This window comes from Chrysochloris asiatica, unplaced genomic scaffold, assembly GCF_000296735.1.
Source record: "Chrysochloris asiatica unplaced genomic scaffold, ChrAsi1.0 scaffold00215, whole genome shotgun sequence".
Classification (NCBI taxonomy): domain Eukaryota; kingdom Metazoa; phylum Chordata; class Mammalia; order Afrosoricida; family Chrysochloridae; genus Chrysochloris; species Chrysochloris asiatica.
In genome coordinates, this window is record NW_006408733.1 from 2,531,870 (window position 1) to 2,554,355 (window position 22,486).

At 37.1% G+C, this 22,486-nt stretch overlaps 1 protein-coding gene across 1 annotated transcript in view; it reads left to right on the forward strand.

The window, feature by feature from the left end:
- Positions 1-22,486, forward strand: part of AFF4 (AF4/FMR2 family, member 4) — a 178,465-nt gene that overhangs the window by 138,095 nt on the left and 17,884 nt on the right. Inside the window, exons 6-19 of the mRNA XM_006872913.1 lie at positions 224-260; positions 2,057-2,105; positions 7,875-7,929; positions 8,406-8,443; positions 9,213-9,375; positions 10,049-10,966; positions 14,951-15,039; positions 15,672-15,912; positions 18,730-18,824; positions 19,418-19,481; positions 19,601-19,737; positions 20,005-20,076; positions 20,889-20,982; positions 21,795-21,838. Of these exons, the coding sequence (XP_006872975.1) occupies positions 224-260; positions 2,057-2,105; positions 7,875-7,929; positions 8,406-8,443; positions 9,213-9,375; positions 10,049-10,966; positions 14,951-15,039; positions 15,672-15,912; positions 18,730-18,824; positions 19,418-19,481; positions 19,601-19,737; positions 20,005-20,076; positions 20,889-20,982; positions 21,795-21,838 (2,096 nt within the window). The remainder of the gene's footprint in view (positions 1-223; positions 261-2,056; positions 2,106-7,874; positions 7,930-8,405; positions 8,444-9,212; positions 9,376-10,048; positions 10,967-14,950; positions 15,040-15,671; positions 15,913-18,729; positions 18,825-19,417; positions 19,482-19,600; positions 19,738-20,004; positions 20,077-20,888; positions 20,983-21,794; positions 21,839-22,486) is intronic.

A 22,486-nucleotide genomic window follows, 5' to 3' on the forward strand; every position in this document is an offset into this window, starting at 1 on the left:
GCGGGAGAAAGATGAGGCTTTCTGCTCCTGTAAAGATTTACAGCCTCAGAAACCCTGTACAGGGTCGCTATGGGGTCAGAACCGACTCGACGGCACATAACAACAACAACAACAACAAGGAACATAAGAGATAACCTGGAATTAAATAGTCTGATTTTAAATGTGTTTTATGAGAGAAATTTTACTCTTAATATCACTTTAACTTCGTATTCTTTTTTCTTAGGAGTCTCAACAGTCCAATTTTGGCCCTGGAGAGCAAAGTGAGTATTTCTCTTTTGGTTTTTAAATTAATCTCGTGGGTTGTTTTTTTGTTGTTGTTTTTTAGCATACCAGTTCTCAATGTCACAGCAGATTATGCTTTAATAGTTTTTTATATGTTTTATCCCTGTTTTCATAATCTGATGATTAGTAATGGGCTGAGCTGGATCTTGGTATGAAAATAAAAACCAAGAATTGTAGAGCATTGGAGATCAAAATGATGTTATTTTTATTAACTGTTTGAACTAATAGTTGTAAGTTAATGAATTCCATTTGATGAGCACCTAATAAGCATGTCCTTCATGAAGATGACTTAGTTCTATAATGGTAAAACTCCAGATAAATAGAGATCCTTGTAGTTGATCCTTGGGACTTCCCTCCCTATTTGTTTTTCTTGGGTCTTCTGGTTTGGAAAGAAAGACTGTCCTCTGTGATATACTGCCTGCCCTCACCCTCTTCCCCCTTTCACCTTGGCTGTCTTGGCCTCTTGGAAGAACTTGAAGGGAAGATCACATGTGGGGATTAAAATGTGGTCCCAAGAGATAGTGACTGTGCAGACAAATAGTGGTAAGGTTAGAAATTGCCGTAAATGTCTAGGTTTTACCATGTAGCTTCTATAATAAACAGCTGTTCTCTTTTCCGAGAACAATAACTTCTTATGTGATTCTGGTATATTTAAATCGATGGTCAGCTATTTTGGGAGATGGAAAAGTGAAATTTTTTGGTCCTTGGCTTATGATTCTTGTCTTAGTGATTTTTAAGCAAAGAGGTGAAACTAAAAGAGTATTTAACATTGTTAATGAGTTTCCCTTGACTATATGCCCATTTTTTAGTTCTGCTTTGAAGGTGTAGAGCCTGACATTACAGAAAATAGCTAGGTATAGGCCAAAAAGTTTACCACTGTTTCCCCTCTCTTTTAAGAAAGCCTTATGCTTAATTCTACACCTTCTTGCATTGTTTCTCAAAGCTATTGGCAAATAGAATCATAAGCTATCATTATCTTCTGTTTTTTCAGTTAACTTATTTTGAGATGTTTCTATATTAAAATAAAACTCTAGCTTATTTTTTAAATCTTAAAATTATATATATTGTATGAAAACCAAATTGCTGCAGCCCTATGTGTTTCAGAGTAGAAATTAGCTCCATAGGGTTTTCTTGCCTATAATCTTTGTGAAAACAGACTGCCAGCAATGTATTTAACTAGTCCCCTCTTGGAGACATTTTAAGTTCCTTCTGGTTTTGTTTGTACAGACCAGGTGGAAATAAATGTCCTTGTGTGTCTATTTGTGCAAATGTGTGTATTCCTCCCATTATACCTGTAAAGCAAATTACTTCCATTGAAATTACTTGATTAGTGGATATGTGCATTTTCAGTATTGATAAGATAAATATTGCTAGATTGCCATCAGTAACAATTGTGTGAGTCAAACCAACAGCAAAATCTATATGCCTGTTGCTTTCCCCCTAGCCCTGTGCTTACCAACATCTCATAATTCCAGATTTTAAAGTGTTACAAATTTGATGATGAAAAATTATGTATCATTCATTATTTTAATGAATATTTCTTCATACCAGAGTAGACATCTCTGGTCTAGCACTGTAGGATAAGAATTAGATTGCTAACCACAAGGTTAGTGGTTCAAACCCACCAGCTACTCCTTGGAAACCCTATACAGGGCTGTTATATGTCAGAATCGACATACAGCAGCACTTCAAGGGGGCACTTAAGAACAACAGATATTTTACAGCCAAAACAAGTATACTTCAGTTGCTTATTTCTGTATTTTTTTTGTTCTAGAAAGATATAATCCTTCTTCTAAAACGTCAAATGGACACCAATCTAAATCGTAAGTGTATTTCTTAATAAGTTTAATGTTGGTGTTTTTTTTGCCTTAAGTCTATCTGTAGCTTCTAGGTATTTTGAACAATATATAGAAATATGTACCTAATCCTTTAAAGCAGGGGTAGGCAAACTTTTATGTAAAGGACCAAATAGCAAATATTTTAGGCTTTGTAAGTCAGATGTTTCTGTCCTTACTACTCAACTCTGCCATTGTATTACAAAAGTAGCCAGAGACAATGGGTGTGGCTCTGTTCCAATCAGTAAAATTTTCTTTACAGAACAGGTGGTAGACCAGATTTGGCTCATAGGCTCTTTAGCCTTCTCTAAGGTTACAAATTGGGCTGTGAACCTTAAGGCCAGCAGTTCGAAACTACCAGCCACTCCGCGGGAGACAGATGAAGCTTTCTGTTCCTGTAAAGATTTACAGCCTCGGAAACCCTGTTCAGGGTTGCTATGGGTCGAAACCGACTTGACGGCACTTTTAACAGCAACAACAACAGGATCATGGTGTTGTTTGTTTTGTTTTTCTCATCTTTCAGAGTTGTCTGTGGTTGTGTTCATAGTTTATATTTAATAAAGAAGATATCAAAAAAGACGAGATTTATCTCAGTTAGTCCTTCATTTAACCACTCATTGTAAAATAGTAACCAACATAGTTTGCACTATCTTTAAAGATGATAGTAAGTCAAAAAGTATTGCTACTGGGGAGGGGGGGACGACAGGGGAGCAGTTCATACATGCACAGATTTATTCCAAATAAAACATTCTTATAACTGTCTCTGACATCAGTGGATGGCTGCATATAAGTTCTCTTAGTAATGCACTTGTGTTAACCTCATTTAGGGTGTTGTCAAAAAAAGGGATTCGATCAAAACAGCAGCTTCCGCATGGGATCTACTGAGGCAGTTAAATTCAAGGCAGAGCAATCAGCTCAGAAGGTTATGGTAACTGTCTTTTGGAATCCCAAAGGGATAATCTTGATAGATTTTCTCAGAGACACAGGATGTTTCATGGGAGCTTATGAAGAAGTTTTAAGAAAATGGAAAACTGCATTGGTGGTGCAAAAAAGGCCAGGGAAATTATGTTGAGGAATTTTTTTTTTTTTCAGTATGATAATACATCTCCTCACTTTTCAATGGTAACAAAGGCTGTCTTATGAGAATTTTGTTGACAAGCCTTACGCCATTCACCCTACATTGACATTGTCTCTTCAGACTTCTTTTTATTCCCCAAACTCTAAGAACATTTAAAGGGAACACAGTTTGAGTCTCTCTAGGATGCCCAGACCACTGTTTTTGACGTAATGTAAATCAAAGAGTGCAGAATTCTTCAGGGAAGGGTCAGAAAGATGAAAACATCACCTTCAAAGTTGTAGAGACCTCGATGGAAGAGATGTCAAGAAACAATAGCTTCACATTTTTGTTTAACAAAGATTTCTATGATTTTGTAGCAATATTTTTTTACTTAACTCATGTTAAACAACATAATTTGTAATTTCTTTATGTTTTCCTATGTTTTATATTGTAGGCAGATCCAGGAATATATCTATGTTACAGTTTAATATGGTGGTATGGTGGTTATGTGCCATGAGTCAGTTCTGACTCATAGTGACAGGAGCAGAAAACCTCATCTTTCTCCCACAGAACAGCCGGTAGTTTCGAACTGCTGACCTTGAGGTTCGCAGCCCGATTTGTAACCACTATGCTACCAGAGCTCCTTAATACGGTGATATGTTGTTGTTGTTGTTAAGTGCTATTGAGTTGATTCCGACCCATAGTGACCCTGTATAGGGTTTCCAAGGAGCACCTGGTGAGCTTGAACCACCAACCTTGTGGTTCAAATGACTTTGCAGTCTGATTCATTAGCCCACAATGCCACACCAAGACTCCAATATGGTGGTATAGTAGATAGTAATTCCAGCTTAAAAAGAGCATTTCTGAGCCCACAAGTTAGCTGTAGCCATAGTACCAGCTCTCTGTGACCTAGCCACTGACTATCCTGATAGCCTCAGCCTAATAGCCTCTTCAACTGAACATAGGGAGAACTGAATGAAAATGAAAATATGAAGAGAAGTCCTCCGTAACTGCTGAAGAATTAAAGGGATATTTCTCCTTATCTCTGTTTACTTAAATGCAAAGAACTGATGCATGCCTACCAAATATGTGCTTATCACTTTGGTTGCTGAGGAAACAAAAGCATGCAGGTCCTTGACAGTCTGATAAAAGCCTTGACATACTCACATGTGTAAACTGGCCTATTGAACTGGTGTTAGTAAATCAGAAGGGCTGAGAGAATTCAGAGTAAGTACACTTCTTAGAAAATCAGCCATTGAATGCACAAAGCCCTTGTCAAAATGAAAATTCTTGTTAACAGACCCACTTAATGAACCGATCGTAAAATACTTTTGATAATTCTGTAGTCATCAGATTACTTTATTTCAAAGTAGTAGTTTATGTAGTACTGTGAACTTAGGGTCAGATTTACAAGTTCAAATTAAACTTTGAAGAGAGAGTGTAAGTAGTTATTAGAGTGAGAACAAGTTTCAGTCCCACTGATTGGAGACTGGCATGAAAAGTTAAGAAAGGTAATGGGACTACTTGTCATACAAATGAAAACACTTTTTCTAGTTGCAGTTTTCCTGAAATTTTGTGATAAATTTTCCTTTCCTAAGGCAAGAGATGCTTTATGGTTCATTTCTCAGATTTTAATTTTTAATGATTTTGGTTTAATGGTCCCAAGGAAAATTGAAATACTTAATTTCACTTTCAAAAACAAATTCCAGAAACTACTAGATTATATGTAATATTTATGTGTGTGTATTTTTAAATTGATTTGAATTTTGATCAAGAAAGATTCAGAACCTAGAGTTTTTTGTTTGTTTGTTGTTTTAATTCATAGATGGTCATTTCTGTTATATAACCATGTCTTTTACCCAAAAGTGTTATTTCTGCAGAGTACTTATCTTTTGTAGCAAGGCATTTATGAATTAGAATGTTTACTTGGGAAATTGTTTTGTAATTTTTACAACCACCCAGTTGTCAACAGTTGTACAAATCTCTCTTCATGCAACATTATTGATGTTGTTAGGTGCTGTCAAGTTGGTTCTGACTCAAAATGACCCAGTGTCCAAGAGAAGGAAACACTGCCTGGTTCTGCACAATCCTCACATTTCTTGTTATGTTTGAGCCCATGTTTACAGTCACTGTGTCAATTTGTGACTCTTCCTCTTTGTACTGACCCCAACTTTACCATGCATGATGTCCTTTTCTAGGGATTGGTTCCTCTCTATTCTTCCTTCCAAGGGGCATTCTGGCTATACTTCTTCCAAGACTGTTTGTTGTTCTAGCAGGCCATGGTACTGTCAATAGTTTTTTTATCAACACCAAAATTCAAATGCATCTATTCTTCTACAGTCTTCCTGATCATTTTCTGACTTTCACATGCATATGACTTGATTGATAATACCATGGATTGAATCAGGCACATTATAGTACCTAGAGTGACTTCTTTTCTTTTTAATACTTTAAAGAGGTTTTATGCAGCAGATTAGCCCAGTGCCATATGTCATTTGATTTCTTTTTATTTTTTTAAATGTTTCATTGTGAATTGTGTGATAGTTTACATGGGAGAACATTAGCTTTACATTCATTCTGTCATCTATCATTTCATTGGCATAGTTACCATACTGTCCATGCATCCTCACCCAACCAAAGGGTGTACCCTGTAAGCCTGCACCCCCCTTCAGCCCCTTTCCATCTCCTGATCTCAAGTCCCCAGCCACACCATCTCTTGATGTCGTCTTCTCTGCCTCCATCTCAGGCCTCATTGCTTCTCTGGGTAGGATCCCGCTCTCTGGTTTTCTCCATTGATGGTCCTAGGGTCCTCCGCTCCTAGACTGAAAAGTTAATCACCCCCCTCTTTGCTACAAAATGTCCACTTTTAGATTTCCAACCCTCACAATCAGTCCTAATAACAGTTATTCACCATTGCATCACAAGAGACCCATCTGTATTTCGTTTCATCAGCCCTTCCTGGATAGGCTGGACACTATTCACTGGAGACTCTACCTTCCTCCACGCCCTTTGGATCTAGGTTCCCTCTTGAAAGCTTGTAAGCCAGTCACTTCTTACCTTTGTATCCCTCCCCCCATTTTGGGTAGCCAGTGTCCAAGTTGCCCATCCCTGTCTACCCTTTGTGTGGAGGGGGTGGGAATAGTTCTTGCAGCAGGGATCATTTGATTTCTTGGCTGCTGCTTCCATGAGTATTGATTCTGGATTCAAGGAAAATGAAATCCTTGACAACTTCAGTTTTTTTCTCAATTTATCTTTACACTGAGTTATAATCCATATTGAAGACTGTATTCTTTGATCATCACCAGTAAGTGTACCGAGTCCTCTTTGGTTCAGCAAACAAGTTTGAGTCATCTCATGCACCACTGGGGCAAAGCAAGAAGTGCTTGATACTTTTGTTTTATCTTCTTTCCATTTAGGCATGATTTCTCTCAAATAGATTATTATATGACTATGGTACTCTGTTTTAATAATAAGGAGAGAGAATGAATATGTATGGAACCAAAGAAAAATTAGAGATAACAAAAGTAAATAAAAGAGTTTATAGAAAAGGTGGTGATGGTGTGCCATTGAGTCGATTCCAACTCATAGCAACCCTGTATAGGATTTCAGATACTGTAAATCTTTATGCAAGCATAGCCTCATCTTTCTCCCTCGGAGCGGTTGGTTGATTAGAACTGCTGACCTTGCAGTTAGCAGCCCAACGCATAACCGACCATGCCACCAAAGCTCCCTTTATAGAAAGGTAGTACATGATGGCAATAGCCATCCCGCCATAGAACTTTTTACTCAACTGGTTTCAATAATTCATTGCAGTGACCACACTAAACTCAAGACACCATACTCACAGTTATGGGGTTTATTAGGGAAATTAGCAGGTTACCATTCAGGGTCAGAAATGCTCAGGGTACAGTTCTTCCCCTCAGAACAGCCTTTTCTCATCTGTGCCTACACAAAGCCCACTTTCTGCCTGGCCAGTGTTACAAAGCTCTTTTAGGGCTGCTGATAAATGCCCATAAAACACACCATTCCACCTAGTCCCCCTTTCTTCCAGTTAAGTGCCTGGACACATCCCCATTCCATGAGGAAGTCTCCTGCCCTAATTCACTCAGCTTTACTTGTTCTGTGAGCTGGGAAGCCCACTGCTCTGGCTCTTGGATCTACTGCTGCTGCTCCTCTGCCGTTCCTCCTATGTCATAGCTTTCTGTCCGTGGGTCAAGGAAGTTCAATGCCCAGGGATCTCTGGGTGGTGAGATCCCTCTCCTGCCTCTGAGATAGCTCATTTTAAACCCACATTGGAGTACCATGTTTTCACAACTGCAGTGAACTCTGTTGTCATCTGCAGCTGAGTCTTGACATCCTGTCAGTATCTCCTCCCACCTACTCTTACCCAGACCCATGAGGAAAAGAATCATTGGGCAGGAGGTACAAGGACTAATGCTAGAAGAGACAGGCTAAAAAATTCACTACACCATGGGCAGATTTTGTTTAATTTAAAAAGAAAGATGACTGTTTTATGAAAAGGATTGAGCGTGTGAAATGGATAAATTCTCCTTTTTCTATTCTGGATATGTTTTGTTTTACAACTAAATCTCTGGCTACCAACGGATTGCTCCTGGAATTATTGGTAGAAAATTTAATACTCTGGTATACCATTATACATAGTTCCCAAAATAATAATCCTTTCTGCCTTTTCCCTCTAGTATGTTAAAAGATGACTTAAAACTAAGCAGCAGTGAAGACAGTGATGGGGAACAGGTGTGTGTACCACTCTGTGATTTTGCCAGCCTCATACAGTATTTGTTTCATTATGTTTTATAAGAATTTATAACTAATTCATATATGATCTAGTTATTAAATATACATTTCTTCCTATAAGCTTTCTGATACTGTAATGTTGTGGGTTTCTGTTCTTTTTTTAAAAAAAAAACCCTTCAGTTTTTCTTATTTTTAAAAAACTGGCTTTTCCTGAATACTTCTCATGGATCAGCTGTACTCATGAAGCATGGCCATTGTTGACAAGAAGAAATGTTACCAACAAAGCTGTTTATCCTATCCTGGCAGTTCAATGATTCTTTAAGTAAAAACATTATGTCATAACTATTATCAATTAAATACTGATGCACACATGACAGAAGATAGTTTTTATATTAAGATTTCACCTATTGTTCACATTAAGCAGACAGAGCGCTATTTATTCATTCTCAGATTTCCTTCTCATGCTTTAATTTTAGGATTGTGATAAGACAATGCCAAGGAGTACACCAGGAAGGTAGGCTTCCTTTTATTGTTTATTTGTTTTTGGAGGATTGGAGTCAGTCAGATGACATTGTAGCAATGTAAGTGGCCTTATTAATAATAAGCTTATTAATTGTGATGATGATTCAACAGCGTAGAAGTCATTTGGAGTCCTAGTGTGGCACTGCGGGTTAATATGCTGGACTGCAAAGTCAGCTTGGCAGTTCAAGGTTACCAATCGCTCCTTCGAAACCCTATACAGGGTCACTATGGGTCTGAACTGACTCAATGACACTTAACAACAAAAGCCCTTTAGTTGTATACTTAACATGGATGAATTTTATGATAGGTAAATTATAACACAATAAAGCAGTTTTTTTTTTTCAAGTATTATATAGCTTAAAGTGGCCTTGGTGGCACAATGCTTAAGTGCTCAGCTGCTAACTGAAAGGTCAACAGTTTGAACCCACCAGTGTGTCTCTAAAGGAGAAAAGACCTAGTGGGTTTCCTCCCATAAAGCTTTCAGCCTAGGAAACTCTATGGGACAATTTACTCTGTCCTGTAGGGTCTCTCTGAGTTGGAGTTAACTTGATGGCACAACAACAGCAGCATTACAGCTAAGCAGCACATCAGAAATTTTGTAAAGGACTTCATTTCATTCATGATGAAGTTCTAGATTCATAGAATTATAATAACTTAACAGATAGTGAAACTTTTAAAATAAAGTTAATTAGTAATTTAGATTTATTCCTGTCGTTACTGTTTAAAAACCTTTTGGTGATTTTTGTGTTTTATCTTTTTAGTAACTCTGAACCTTCACACCATAACAGTGAAGGAGCAGATAATTCCAGAGATGATTCAAGTAGTCACAGTGGATCTGAAAGCAGCTCTGGATCTGATTCAGAGAGTGAAAGTAGTTCCAGTGACAGTGAAGCAAATGAGCCATCCCAAAGTGCATCTCCTGAGGTGAGAGAGAGGCAGCAGGCCTCTTCCGCAGGTCCTCTCAAGGCCTCTGGTGACATTTAGTTAAGAGCTGATTCAAACATAAAAGATGAAGGAAAGAAGGTTATATATCAGACACAAAGAAGTGAAACTGTGTGTCTTGGAGGAGACCCAGATACTTCAGTTTCCCTGTTACTTAAGTAAATATTTGGATCTAGATCAGGAACTGCTTGAGGTCATATTGCAAGGCACTAAAATATTGGGTTTCTTAAGTTTGGGCTTTACTTTTTGTGTCTCAACGTGGCAATTCAGATTTTTTTGTTATTGTGGGTCAAAACGAGCTTTTGTATAGTATAATTTTACTATAACTTAAGAAAATGTATTATTTATCATTTGTTTTCTTTCAGGAATTAAATAGATTAGTTATTTGTAATAATACCTTTGAAGTTGGCTTCCTGACAAGAATATTTGCTTTTTAAAGACCATATATGACATTAAGCTTATCTTTTCATTCAAATGATTACAGCTAGTAGTCAGTATTCAGGCTTTTGTTCTGTATCAGTCAAAATCATTAACCCTTTCTTGTTAAATAATACTTTTGTTGCATTAGGCATTCTATTTTTTTCTTCTTCCTTGAGATTGTAGAAGAGGAGGAAAGCTTTAATATCAATAAAAGCATAATTGTTTCTGTTTACAGCCTGAACCACCACCAACAAACAAATGGCAACTTGATAATTGGTTGAATAAAGTGAACCCACATAAAGTTTCACCAGCTTCTTCTGTGGATAGTAACATTCCATCGTCTCAAGGCTATAAAAAGGAAGGCCGAGAACAGGGCACTGGGAATAGCTACACTGATTCAGGTGGACCTAAAGAAACAAGTTCTGCTACTCCTGGACGAGACTCCAAAACTATCCAAAAGGGATCAGAAGGTGGACGAGGGAGGCAGAAGTCTCCTGCACAGAGTGACAGCACAACACAGAGGCGAACTGTAGGCAAGAAACAACCCAAAAAGGCAGAGAAGGCCACTGCTGAAGAGCCTCGTGGAGGCCTAAAGATAGAAAGTGAAACCCCAGTTGACATGGCTTCCAGTATGCCCTCCAGCAGACACAAGGCAGCCACCAAAGGCTCAAGGAAACCCAATATAAAGAAGGAGTCCAAATCTTCCCCTCGACCTACAGCCGAGAAAAAGAAATACAAGTCAACAAGTAAATCTTCCCAGAAATCAAGGGAAATCATAGAAACAGATACCTCATCCTCAGATTCGGATGAAAGCGAGAGCCTTCCTCCTTCTTCACAAACTCCTAAGTACCCTGAGAGCAGTAGGACTCCAGTTAAGCCCTCTTCAGTGGAGGAAGAAGACAGCTTTTTTCGGCAACGAATGTTCTCTCCTATGGAAGAGAAGGAACTTCTTTCACCCCTCAGTGAGCCTGATGACAGGTATCCACTTATTGTGAAGATTGACCTGAATCTCTTGACTAGAATACCAGGAAAGCCTTACAAAGAAGCTGAGCCGCCCAAGGGGGAAAAGAAAAATGTGCCAGAAAAGCACACGAGAGAGGCCCAGAAACAAGCCTCAGAAAAGGGTTCCAACAAAGGCAAGAGGAAGCATAAGGTTTGTAAAGGGTTTTGTTGTTGTTTATTTTTAAACCTCAGAATCTGAAACACTATGAAAATACCCAAAAGCTGCAATATTACTAGATGATTCATGAGTTGTGAGGGGGAAAAAAAATCGAGTCCCAGGCCTAGCTGAGGCTATATGTGGAGCAGTCCCTTGAGGAGCATAATGTCTATGCATCCTTGAGTTGAATGGATCATTTCTAATTGAATAAGATTAGGATATGTTTTAGTCACTGAAGAGGTGAGAGAAAAAGATTGCAAACTGCCCCTCAAATTTCCTCAAATTTTTGTGTAAAGTTCTTTAGTTGGGATATGTACTCTCTAGGTTGTCACAATCCCTGTCTCTTTCATGTCTTAAACCCAAACCAGTGCACACTTTTAAGATTACCACCTAACCTGCATTCCAGCTAAAAAATGAACCCATGGATTTTGACATGTTCATAAGAATTTCACCAATTCACTGCACATATCTAGTTCTCATCCTTAAATACTACCAAAGTAATTTGTACTTAGAGACAAAACTTGATGCACTTTTAAGGTCAGCTGTTTGTTTTTTTTTTTTTCTCAAGTTTTTGTTGTGGTTTGAGTGAAAGTTTACAGAGCAAATTTTTTTTTTTTTTTTTTTTCATGTTCAGCAGTTCATACCCATTTTGTTTTGTGGCCCCCAAATGTAATTGCACTCTTCCCACTTACTCCCTGTGCATCCCTGTGCTTACCATTTCCCTTCATTATTCTTCCCTATCTCTTCCTGCCTCCTGAGCTTTCTCTCTGGGCAAATGCTGCCCTTTTTATCTTGTATGGCCGATTATCCTAAGGCATGCATAACTCTCTATTGATGTGTTCATCTTGTAGACCTGTCTGTTGTTTAGCTGAAGTTAAGCTACTGTGGTGATTTCAGATCCAGGCTTGGTGGGTGTCTAAAGGCTTAGGGATATCACCAGTCTATCAGACCAGTAATCCTGGCCTTTTTTATGATTCTGAATTTTGTTCCATGTTTTCCTACCACTCAGTCCAGGACCTACTTTTGTGATCCCTTTCAGAACAATCAGCAGTGCTGGCTGGGCAACATCTAGTTCTCCTGGTCTCAGAGTCATGGAATTGGGTTCACGTAGTCCATTTGTTTTTTGGACTGTTTCCATGAGTCTTTGATTTTCTTCACTTGTCTTTGCCTCTGGACAGGGAGACCAATAGTTGCAGCTTAGACGGCCACTCACAAACTTTTAAGACCCAGCCACTACTCACCAAAGTAGAATGTAGAACATTATTTTTGCCAATTGACCTTGTTGTCCTACAAGACTATGGTCCTGAGCCAGCCCCTAAGCCCAACAACTCATTCCCTCAAGGTGTTTGATTATGGCAAAGAAGTTTTCATAACTTTGCCCCTTGTTTGCTCTACTATATTCATAGATATATTAATAACCCATATAATTACACATGAAGAAATAGCCTGTCAAACCTATATATGTATTTGTATGGCGCTGTGGGTTAACTGCAAAGTCAGTTGTTCAGACTCACCAACTGCTGTGGGTCACTCTGGGTCAGAACTGATTGGACAGCACCTAACAGCAACATATACATATACATATATATATAGTGGTGGTCACTATGAGTTGGAACTGACTCCACATATGAGCACATATATACATATATATGATCAACTTTTTTTTAACGTAGGAAATAAGAAAACTTGTGGATATCTGTGATTGTAGAATAAAGGTCATATACTGAAAAGAGCTAAACAGCTACATATATAGACAGGCTCTTTGGGGCAAAAAAAAAAACAGCTTGATTTTTCTTTAACTTATGGTGAGGACTTTTAGAGAATAACAGATTTTAATAATCTGTGTTGAAGAATACAGATTGATCTATATTTGTGAATGTAACTATAAAAAGGTAGAAAAGTTAAGTTTGAGATAAATGTACAGATGAGTATCAGAGTGGCCTCACCACGGGAGCTCAAACACAGGTCCCAATTGGCCTGAGAGTCACACATAAGATAGAGAAGTTAGAGCATTTTCTTAAAGGAAGTAAGCCAGAGGCTTTCTCTCTCCTTTTCTGAAAGCGACAGTATTATCCACAGATAATATATATTTAGAAAAACTAGGGTAATAATTTCTAGAAAACCAAAGCTTATTCCTTTCCACCTGACATAGTTAATGTTAGGTGCCATCGAGTCAGTTCCAACTCATAGCAACCCTATACACACAACAGAATGAAATAGTGCCTGGTCCTGTGCCATCCTTAGAATACTTGCGCTTGAGCCCATTGCTGCTTCCACTATGCCAGTCCATCTCTTGGGGGAGGGGGGGGGTCTTCCTCTTTTTTGCTGGCTCCTCTTCTAAAAGGACCTCATATGACCTCCACTTCCCTGTTCAATACGTATATAGCAATACCTACAGGTCAAATTGTGATTTTGTAAAATGTATAACACTAGGAAACTCAGTGGTATGTTTCTGAGATTTATGGCTTTGGTGAAATACAGTGTTCAGAGACAGTTTCTACAGAAAAAGCAGGTGGTGCTGAGAAGGGGACACACTCAGGGGTACTAAAGAAGGATGAAGCTTCCATTCTCTCATGCCTTCATTTGTCTGTCATCATTTTATGTATTATGACAGATTATTCATATTCTTGTACCTTGATATTAAAAGTTATAGGAAAATACCTAGATTCACTTAGGAAAGTTGTATTGGAAATTTTAGGTGGACCCATAGCTTACCTTTTCAGACAAATAGTTTTTCAAAATGATTAGGCCAAATTGGCTACAATAAAAATGATAGATAATAGCAGGTATTGGTAAGAATGTAAAGAAATTGGACCCTTATACCTTGCTGATAGGAGCCCAGGTGGCGTTGTAGGATATTAGATTACTAACCACAAGGTCTTAGAAACCCTAGATAGGATTGCTGTGAGTCAGAATTGATTCCATGGCAGTGAGTTTGGAGTTTGGTTTGATTTACCTTGCTGGTGGGAATGTAAAATAGTACATTCAACTGCTTTGGAAAAGAGTTTAGCAGTTCCTCAAAAAGCTAAGCATAGAAGTTACCCTACAAACCAACAATGTCATTCCTAAGGTGTATACCCAAGAAAAATGAGAACATACGTCCTCATAAACACTGTACCCAAATGTTCATGGCTGCATTATTCATACTAGTCCCAAAATGGAAACAACCCACATAGCCATCAGCTAATGAATGGATGAATAAAATGTATTATATCTCTACAAAGAAATACTATTCAGCAATAAAAAGGAATGACCTAATGACACATGCCTATAACATATGAACTTTGGAAGCATGATGGTAAGTGGAAGAAGCCAAACAATAAGATGACATAGTATATGTTGGTTCCATGTATATGAAATATTCAGAATAGGCAAATCCATAGAGATGGAAGGGCAGAGTAGTAGTTGCAGGAGTTTGCAGGGGAGGGTTAGTGTCGGTGACTGGTAATGGGTACAGGGTTTCTTTTTGGAGGTGATGAAAATGTTCTAAAATTGTGGTGAGGAGAAATGCACAAGTCAGTGAACATGCTGTGGTGTACTGTAGGATCAGCACTGGACTACAAACCACAAAGTCAGCTGTTCAAATCTACCAGCTGCTGTTCGGAAACCCTATACAGACAGGGTCTCAACAGCACTTAACAACATTGAGTTTAAAAGGGTGAATTTTAATTTGAATAGTGAATTATGAGTTAGTTTTTAGTCTAATTGTAAATTATATCTCAATTAAAATACAATGGACAATACCCCCAGAAAGTATCAGTGGCTGACTGGCTATGTGCTTGTTGAAAGGAAATCTGTTTTCAGTATTTGAGCTTTAGGTTTCTAAAACAGAAAACCCTTATTTATTGAACATTGCCTAAGCAACAGTGTTCAAACATTTTTGTAACGTGTAACAGGGACAAACTGTTTGAGAATGACTACTGTTGGAAACTGAGGTAAAAGTCAGACCTAGTAGCTGCTATTCTGTTTTTCACACAGAATGAAGATGACAGCCGAGCCAGTGAGAGCAAGAAACCCAAAACGGAGGATAAGAATTCAGCAAGCCACAAGCCATCCAGCAACAGAGAGTAGGTTCCCAAACATATTACATGCAAGTGTCATTAGTTATATGTATGTCACTTGCAACTGGGTACTTTCTAACAGGCTCTTTGAGTGTTCCTTTAGTAAGTACACACATGAGTACATACACCAAAATAGTGAGAACGTTTGCTTTTAGCTCATAGGGCTTGGAATGATTTAAGATTTAATCACTTCTTCCTCTTTCATTTTTTTACTGGGATAAGGCTAAGCATGGGATAAGAAATAAGCTTAAGCATTAACCACTTTCTGGGTAGATGGCAAGCTTATCTAGAACAAGCAAGAGACTAGTTGCTAACTTGGGAACATTAATCTTTTTATTTACCATTAATCCACTTGTCAATTCAACAAATATTTATTGAGTACTTATTGTGTGTGTATGCCTTATTTTAGGCACTGAGTATGGGGTCAAGGCCATGGTAGGAGTTGTGGGGGTGGGAAAGGTAGACAGATAAGATGCCTACCCTCATGGAAGTTACAGTTTTAACTTTTTTACAGAAACTCTGTGTCTCAATAATCAAGTAGGGGAAAAACAAATTTGTCTTGTAAGCAGGAATGGAAAAATCTACCACACCTCTATATTACTATATGGAGAAATGAGGGCATTTGTTTGGTTTGGCAGGTCATCTAAGCAGAGTGCTACAAAAGAAAAGGATTTGTTGCCTTCTCCTGCTGGTCATGTTCCTTCAAAAGATGCCAAAACAGAGCATGGCTCTCGGAAGCGAACTATTAGTCAGTCTTCTAACTTAAAGCCAAGCAGTAATAGCAACAAGGAGAACAGTGGCAGCAGCAAAAGCAGTTCGTCCACATCAAAGCAGAAGAAGACTGAAGGGAAGACTTCCAGTAGCTCCAAGGAGGTCAAGGTAAGGTGTAGGGGCCTGACCCTTTTAAGAATAGCTCAGAGTAGGAAAATTGGTTAGGAAAGTTTTTGTAGTAAGAATGTGATCTAAATTGAAATGGCTCTATTTATTAAGATTGAGTTCTTATCTACACTTTGTTTGAAACTGGTGTTGAGTTTTTTAGAATTAAATTTTACAAATAGATTCTTTTACATACAGTGAGAAAGCATCCATTAGGCTTTGATTCATATAATAGAAAAAAATATTTAATTGACCTTGTAACAGAATTATTCCTGGAGCATGGTTTACAATGTAGTGGAATATTCTACGTCTTTGTGGATAGGAAATTGGATCGGAGAAGCTTTTTCAAGGCTATACTTTAATATAAAAACTCTCACCCTCAGCCTATTTACCACATTATTTGTATTGCTTTCAAAACTGTTACAATCAGGAAAAGCTCCCTGAAACCAGAGTACATAAGACAAAATTAAGAAAATACCTAGATTTTTAGGACTATAGTTCAATAAATTATTATTTGTGACTTTTGTAAGCAAAGGTGTAAAAGTTAAAAGGTAGACAGTTTTAAGACATTGTTCTTAAGTACCTTCGAGTCGGTTCCGACTCATAGCAACCCTATATAGGGTTTCTGAGAAGCGTCTAGTTTAAGCCAGTAATCAAGCTTTTAAATGTGATCATGAAATGTTTTAAACTGAGTTCATTTGAATTCTGAATAATTTCACAGATTGAGATACACAGGAAGCGTTTCTCCAGCTGAACAATCTTCTGCAGTTATCAAGAGAATTATCCCTGGTGTCTTTAGGAACCTGGCTGTTCCTTCACTGTCCCAGTTCTCCATCTGACAGCTGACTGGCTCTTCCTCCATTTCCCATCCTTTAACTGTAGGATTTTAGAAGTCCATGCTTGTTTTTAAAGACTTTTACCTTATTTTTTTTTAAAAAAGTATTCACTTTATGAGCTCATCTGCTCATTTGGCTTCTGCTATCTCATACATAAAAATCATCGTCTCTTCCTACCTTGTTTGTCAGCTTCCTGAAGGCAAGAAATTGTGTCTTTACTAATTTTTTGTTTTGTAATATTCTTACCTCACTGGGTAATCTGGAAATATTTGTCAGATTGAATATAGTTAGTCATGTGGTACAATGTTGTAATTGACAAACTATAAAGTAGGCTTGCCCACTTTGATTTCAAGATCATAGGCACTTAACAGTTATTAAAGTAGTTAATGTTAGTCTTGATAATATTCAATTTAGGCAATTACATATGAGTTTGTTAAATAAAAATCTAATTTATTAAACGATATGCTATTTTTTTTTATTACATCAACTTTTTAAAAAATTAGACAATCTGGAAAACCCAAATCACAAAAAATTTTTAGATTTTTTTAGTGAAACCAGTGAGAACCAAAACTTGACAGGACTGCCTTGTTTTTCCAGACCTCCCAAGTTTTCCATCTTTATTATAATAGTCTTACCACTTTTCTCCTGTTGCTTGTTTTAATGGAAAATATCTGAGTTTTCCTACTCGGACTGGTTTACGCCTTTAACAGGCTCCAGCTTTCACAGGTTTTACTGTATAAGAAAATGGGTATTGTAATATTTGGAAAATTCTTTTTCTTATTTTCAGAAAACTCCAGTTTCCCTCACACTTAGGCACCTGTTGGTCTATTTATAAAGCATAGAGAGGAAACTACCTTAGTAGTGTTATATTGCAACATAACATTGAGGAAATCATTGTATAAACATACAAACTTTACTATAAAGAACTTAGTGTTTTCTCATATCTCAAGACTCTGATTTTCTCCTTGAACGGTAAGCTCTAGTGGAAGGAACTGAAAAACTTATTGTACAGGAAAAGAAAAAATAAGTTCAGTGGTTCCCTTTAAATAGATTTTAAGCAAAAAGAGTAAAATTATGTTATATATTCATGGATATTCAATATTAACATATTCATGGAATAAGTTCTACTTGTTATGATAATATAGTATGAAGATATATATTCAGTTTAATTATTAAAGATTTGGTTGGATGGAGAAACTTTGGGAAAGACCAGATGAAGTTTAAGAAAGAGGCTGGGCTTTGAAATTGGACAGATCTGGATTTAAAACCCACACTCCAGGACTGTCACTTAAAAGTTGCTTGAACTTAGGCAAGTTACACAATCTTTTCGTGACTGCTTTTTATTCTGTCCTGATAGATGCACCTACATATTTCATAGGGCTCTTGAAGGATTAACACCTGTGTCTAAGTACTTCATTAACATAGAAGCTGGCAAGTATTAAGCCCACAGTAAACAGATCTGATAACTGTTCATTTTCATTGACCAGTAATTACCAACAAATTTTGCCCTAAATAATACTGACATTTAATATTAGGTGTGTGTATTCTTTATGTTCTAATTGACATATGTAATGCCTGACATATGGAAGACCCATTATAAAGTTATTGTTGTTGATAAGTGCCATCATGTCGGTTCCTACTCATGGCAGCCCTGTACAGGGTGTCCAAGGAGCAGCTGGTGGAGTTGAACCACCAACCTTGTGGTTCGCGTTCCATTGCTTATCCTATAGTTCCACACCATAACTAAAATTTAAAACTATATTTTAAATATAGAATGAACATTTTAGTTATGTAAAATGGACCCTTTCTGTAAAAGGAAGTTTATGTTCTAAAATTTTAAATATTTTATAACAAATAAATTATCAAAGGCAGTAAAATTTCATTCGCTTTTGACCACTAACATTTTACTTTTAGTTTAATCTTTAATTTCCTCACAATTTCCAACATTGCTGTATAATTTTTTTTTTTTTTTTTTTTAAATCAGGATAAGGCTCCAAATAACTCTTCTAACTGTCCGCCATCTACACCAACTCCTGATGCTTCTAAGCCTCGGAGAACAAAGCTTGCTTTTGACGACAGGTGAGAGAAACATGATTTTAAAAAATGCATTTTAAGAAATTGTTCTGGTCAGCAGATGAGCACCTCATTTTCATTTCTGTCAATGACCAGAAGAAGTGATACTTGTAATGTATTGTGATCCATAGAAAGGCACACACTAGCCCAATACTGCTCTTTTAAGTTAAACTCCATGGTTCTCATAGGGGATATGAATGTACAACCTTACTGGTTTTGATATCACTGTTGAAAACATGTGAATTTCTTTGATAAGAAAGGACAATTTTGTCGGCCCTCTCCCAAATCTTGATAACAGGTTATTTTCCAACCCTTATTTTTATTTACTCTAATCTTTGAAACAACTTGGGTAAGTTAGTATTAAATACTAAGGAACTTTATTTCTGTTTTTTAAGTAGAAGATCTTACCATGAGTTGGCCGAGATATTTTCTGCTCTTAAATGGAAAAAAACAAAACACAACTGGAACTTTAGTAACAGCACACACACTGTCTTTATTTGAAGATGTGAAAGCCAAGGGATGCTAGAAACTAATATGAACTAGTCTTATCTTATGAAAATATTTACCAGTTTATTTTTAATAAAAATTTAACATTACAGAAATTACTCAGCAGACCATTATTTACAAGAAGCAAAAAAGCTAAAGCACAATGCAGATGCATTGGTAAGTAAATACTCTTCTTACATTTAATATATTTAATCAAGTTTACATAAGTCCTCATTTGTTGTTTGTAGCTATGGTAGATCTGTCAGCTCTCACTACCTTTATTCTCCTTTTTTCAGTCTGATAGGTTTGAGAAAGCAGTATACTATCTTGATGCTGTGGTATCTTTCATTGAATGTGGGAACGCATTAGAGAAAAATGCTCAGGAATCCAAGTCCCCATTCCCTATGTATTCAGAGACAGTGGAGCTCATCAAGTAAGTGGAAAGACTTATCACACCATTGATAGTAACGTTACTTTTCTGGTCCATCTGGGAAGGGGCTGAATAACTATACACAGTCAAGCTGAAGACAGTACTTAATCCTTTATTGTCCTTGGGAAGATATTTCAATGGATAACTTTGCCTTTATGCAGGTCAGATTCTAAATTTGAGGACAAAGGAAACTGTAAGATCAAGATGAGTAAGATCAAGATGAAGTGTATTGTATTCTGCTTTTCATTTGTTTGTCATTTTAACTCACAGATACACTATGAAGCTAAAGAATTACTTGGCTCCAGATGCTACAGCTGCAGATAAAAGACTCACAGTACTTTGGTAAGTATGCTTCTGTTGGAACCACTGTTAGATGACTGGTAAATAAATTCTACTGTGTATTCGCTTCTGGGAGTTACTTTTGATTCAATCATATAACGTAAGGTGTGCATACCTCCCTAGTGTTATTGTTCCCCTTAGAGACCTGTCTGTTGTTGGATAAAAATTGAATCATGAGGATGATTTCATTTCCAGATCTTAAGGGTGACTAAGGGCCATAGTCTCAGGGGTGTTTGTTTTTAAATTTTAGATTACTTATAACCTGATCAAACTTTTATTGTTCAAGGAAGCTTCAAAAAGTTCATGGAAAAAGTCCATGATTTTTTTATTTAATTTTTCCATGAATTTTTTGAAGCCCCCTTGTAAATTACTATGTAGATTTTCAATGGCCTCTAATCATTGATCCATTGTTCTGGTGGTGCAGTGGTTAAGCATACAACTGCTAACCAAAAGGCCTGCAGTTCAAATCTACCATCTGTTCTATTGGGAAAAAAATGCTTCAGTCTGCTTCCATAAAGATTATGACCTTAGAAGCCCTATGGGGCAGTAACTGCTCTGTCTTATAGGGTTGCTTTAAATCCAGATGGACTGGACGGCAGTGGGCTTGGTAATCCTTGGCTCTTAGCCATCTTTTCCTCCATACGTTGTGTACACCATAAGACATGTCTTTGGGTTTTGCTTAAGGGTATGTATGAGCTGTTGACCTTATGTCAGGATCTGTTCACATGAGTTAGCCATGAGTCAAGAGTTGCTTGTGTAGATGTGACCAGAGTCTAATGTCCTGGTAAATCAGCTGCCTTCTTTCCATTGGCTAGCCTACGATGCCAGTCATTGCTGTACCTGAGGCTATTCAAACTAAAGAAGGAGAATGCTCTGAAGTACTCAAAGACACTGACAGAGCATCTGAAGGTAAGTGTTTAAAATAGGGAAGTATATTTCCTAGGAGATAAAGCTTGTAAAGTCCACTACCCCTGCCCTGGAAGTGCCTTCATACCTACCCACGGCTACTATTTGTGAACTTTTCCAAGAACCTCAGGTTTTAAAATCTATGGTAAATACATGTATTGCAGAATCAGTAGAGCTATATGCAACAGTTGTTCATAAAATTTCAGGCGATTTTTATTATGAAACGTAATTTATACTTTTAAAATGATCTTTTGTTTTCACTACCATCCTTCTTTACACTGTTACCTTAGAAGGTATTTCTAAATACCTTCCTATGTTTTTCTTGACACTACACATATATCTTCTTAAATTCTCTCTCTAATCATACTTGGAACTCTTCTGTAGCTTTCCATTCCTGCAGGGTCAGGTCTAAGCTCCTGACCCTGACTTGCAAGGCCTTCAAGTCCCACTCTTGTTCTTTGTCTAAATCTCTGCGAGCCAAACTGTATCTGGACTATATATATTCTCTTTACTGCAGACTTTACACATAATATGGCTTACCTTTCTATACCCTTTTTATCTGAGTGTTGCATATTCTTCTCTGTCTCATCTGTAAAGTCTTCTAGAACACCCCAGGTCTCCACTACATAAATTCTTTCTGCACATTTTCACAGAGACACTCCAGTACACACACACACACATTTTGTTCTCTTAGATTTATAAAGCTTCTTGAGATCAGTTCTGACCCAGTGCTATGAAATACATTTAGTACTTCATAATTAGTGGTGTTTTTTGTTTGTTTTTATTAATTGCTTTTTTTTTTTTCTTCTTCACAGAATTCTTACAATAATTCTCAAGCTCCATCACCTGGCTTGGGAAGGTAGGTAAAATTTTATTCTATAAAAATACCATTTGTGGCATATGTTTGTTTATAATATTATAAAAGTAAAATGAGTAGAATACAATTTCTAAAGATAAATACATTTATAGTATAAGTATTTTAATGATCTCTATCCTAGAAGTGATCGTTTCTTTCAGCTTTATTTTTTTAGTAAGTTGAAAGTATAAATGAATAAACTTTTAGAAAGGTTAGACATGGGAAAATTCACCTGCAAAAATCTTTTGAGTCTTCTACAAGAGGACCTCATCTTCTCACAGTCTGGTTTCTATAATTATTTGACATTTATTGCCATCAGCTTGAACTCCCTGGTGTGGTACTGTAGAATCAGCACTGAACTACAAACCACAAGGTCAGCAGTTCTAACCTACCAGTTGCTCCTTGGAAAGTACATAGAGTCTATATGAGTCAGAACCCAACTTAATGGCACTTAACAACCAGGACCCCTAGTGCAGATAACTTTTCCTAACTTTTGTTCAGTTTTCCTTTTCTTAATATTATATGATCATAGTCTTAGGCATTTATACAAATTTTCATATTCCTGAAATGAATGTCAGATTTCTACATATTTGTGTTCTAAGAAATATTTAAGGCACCCTGTTGGCACAGTGGTTAAAATGCTCAAACTGC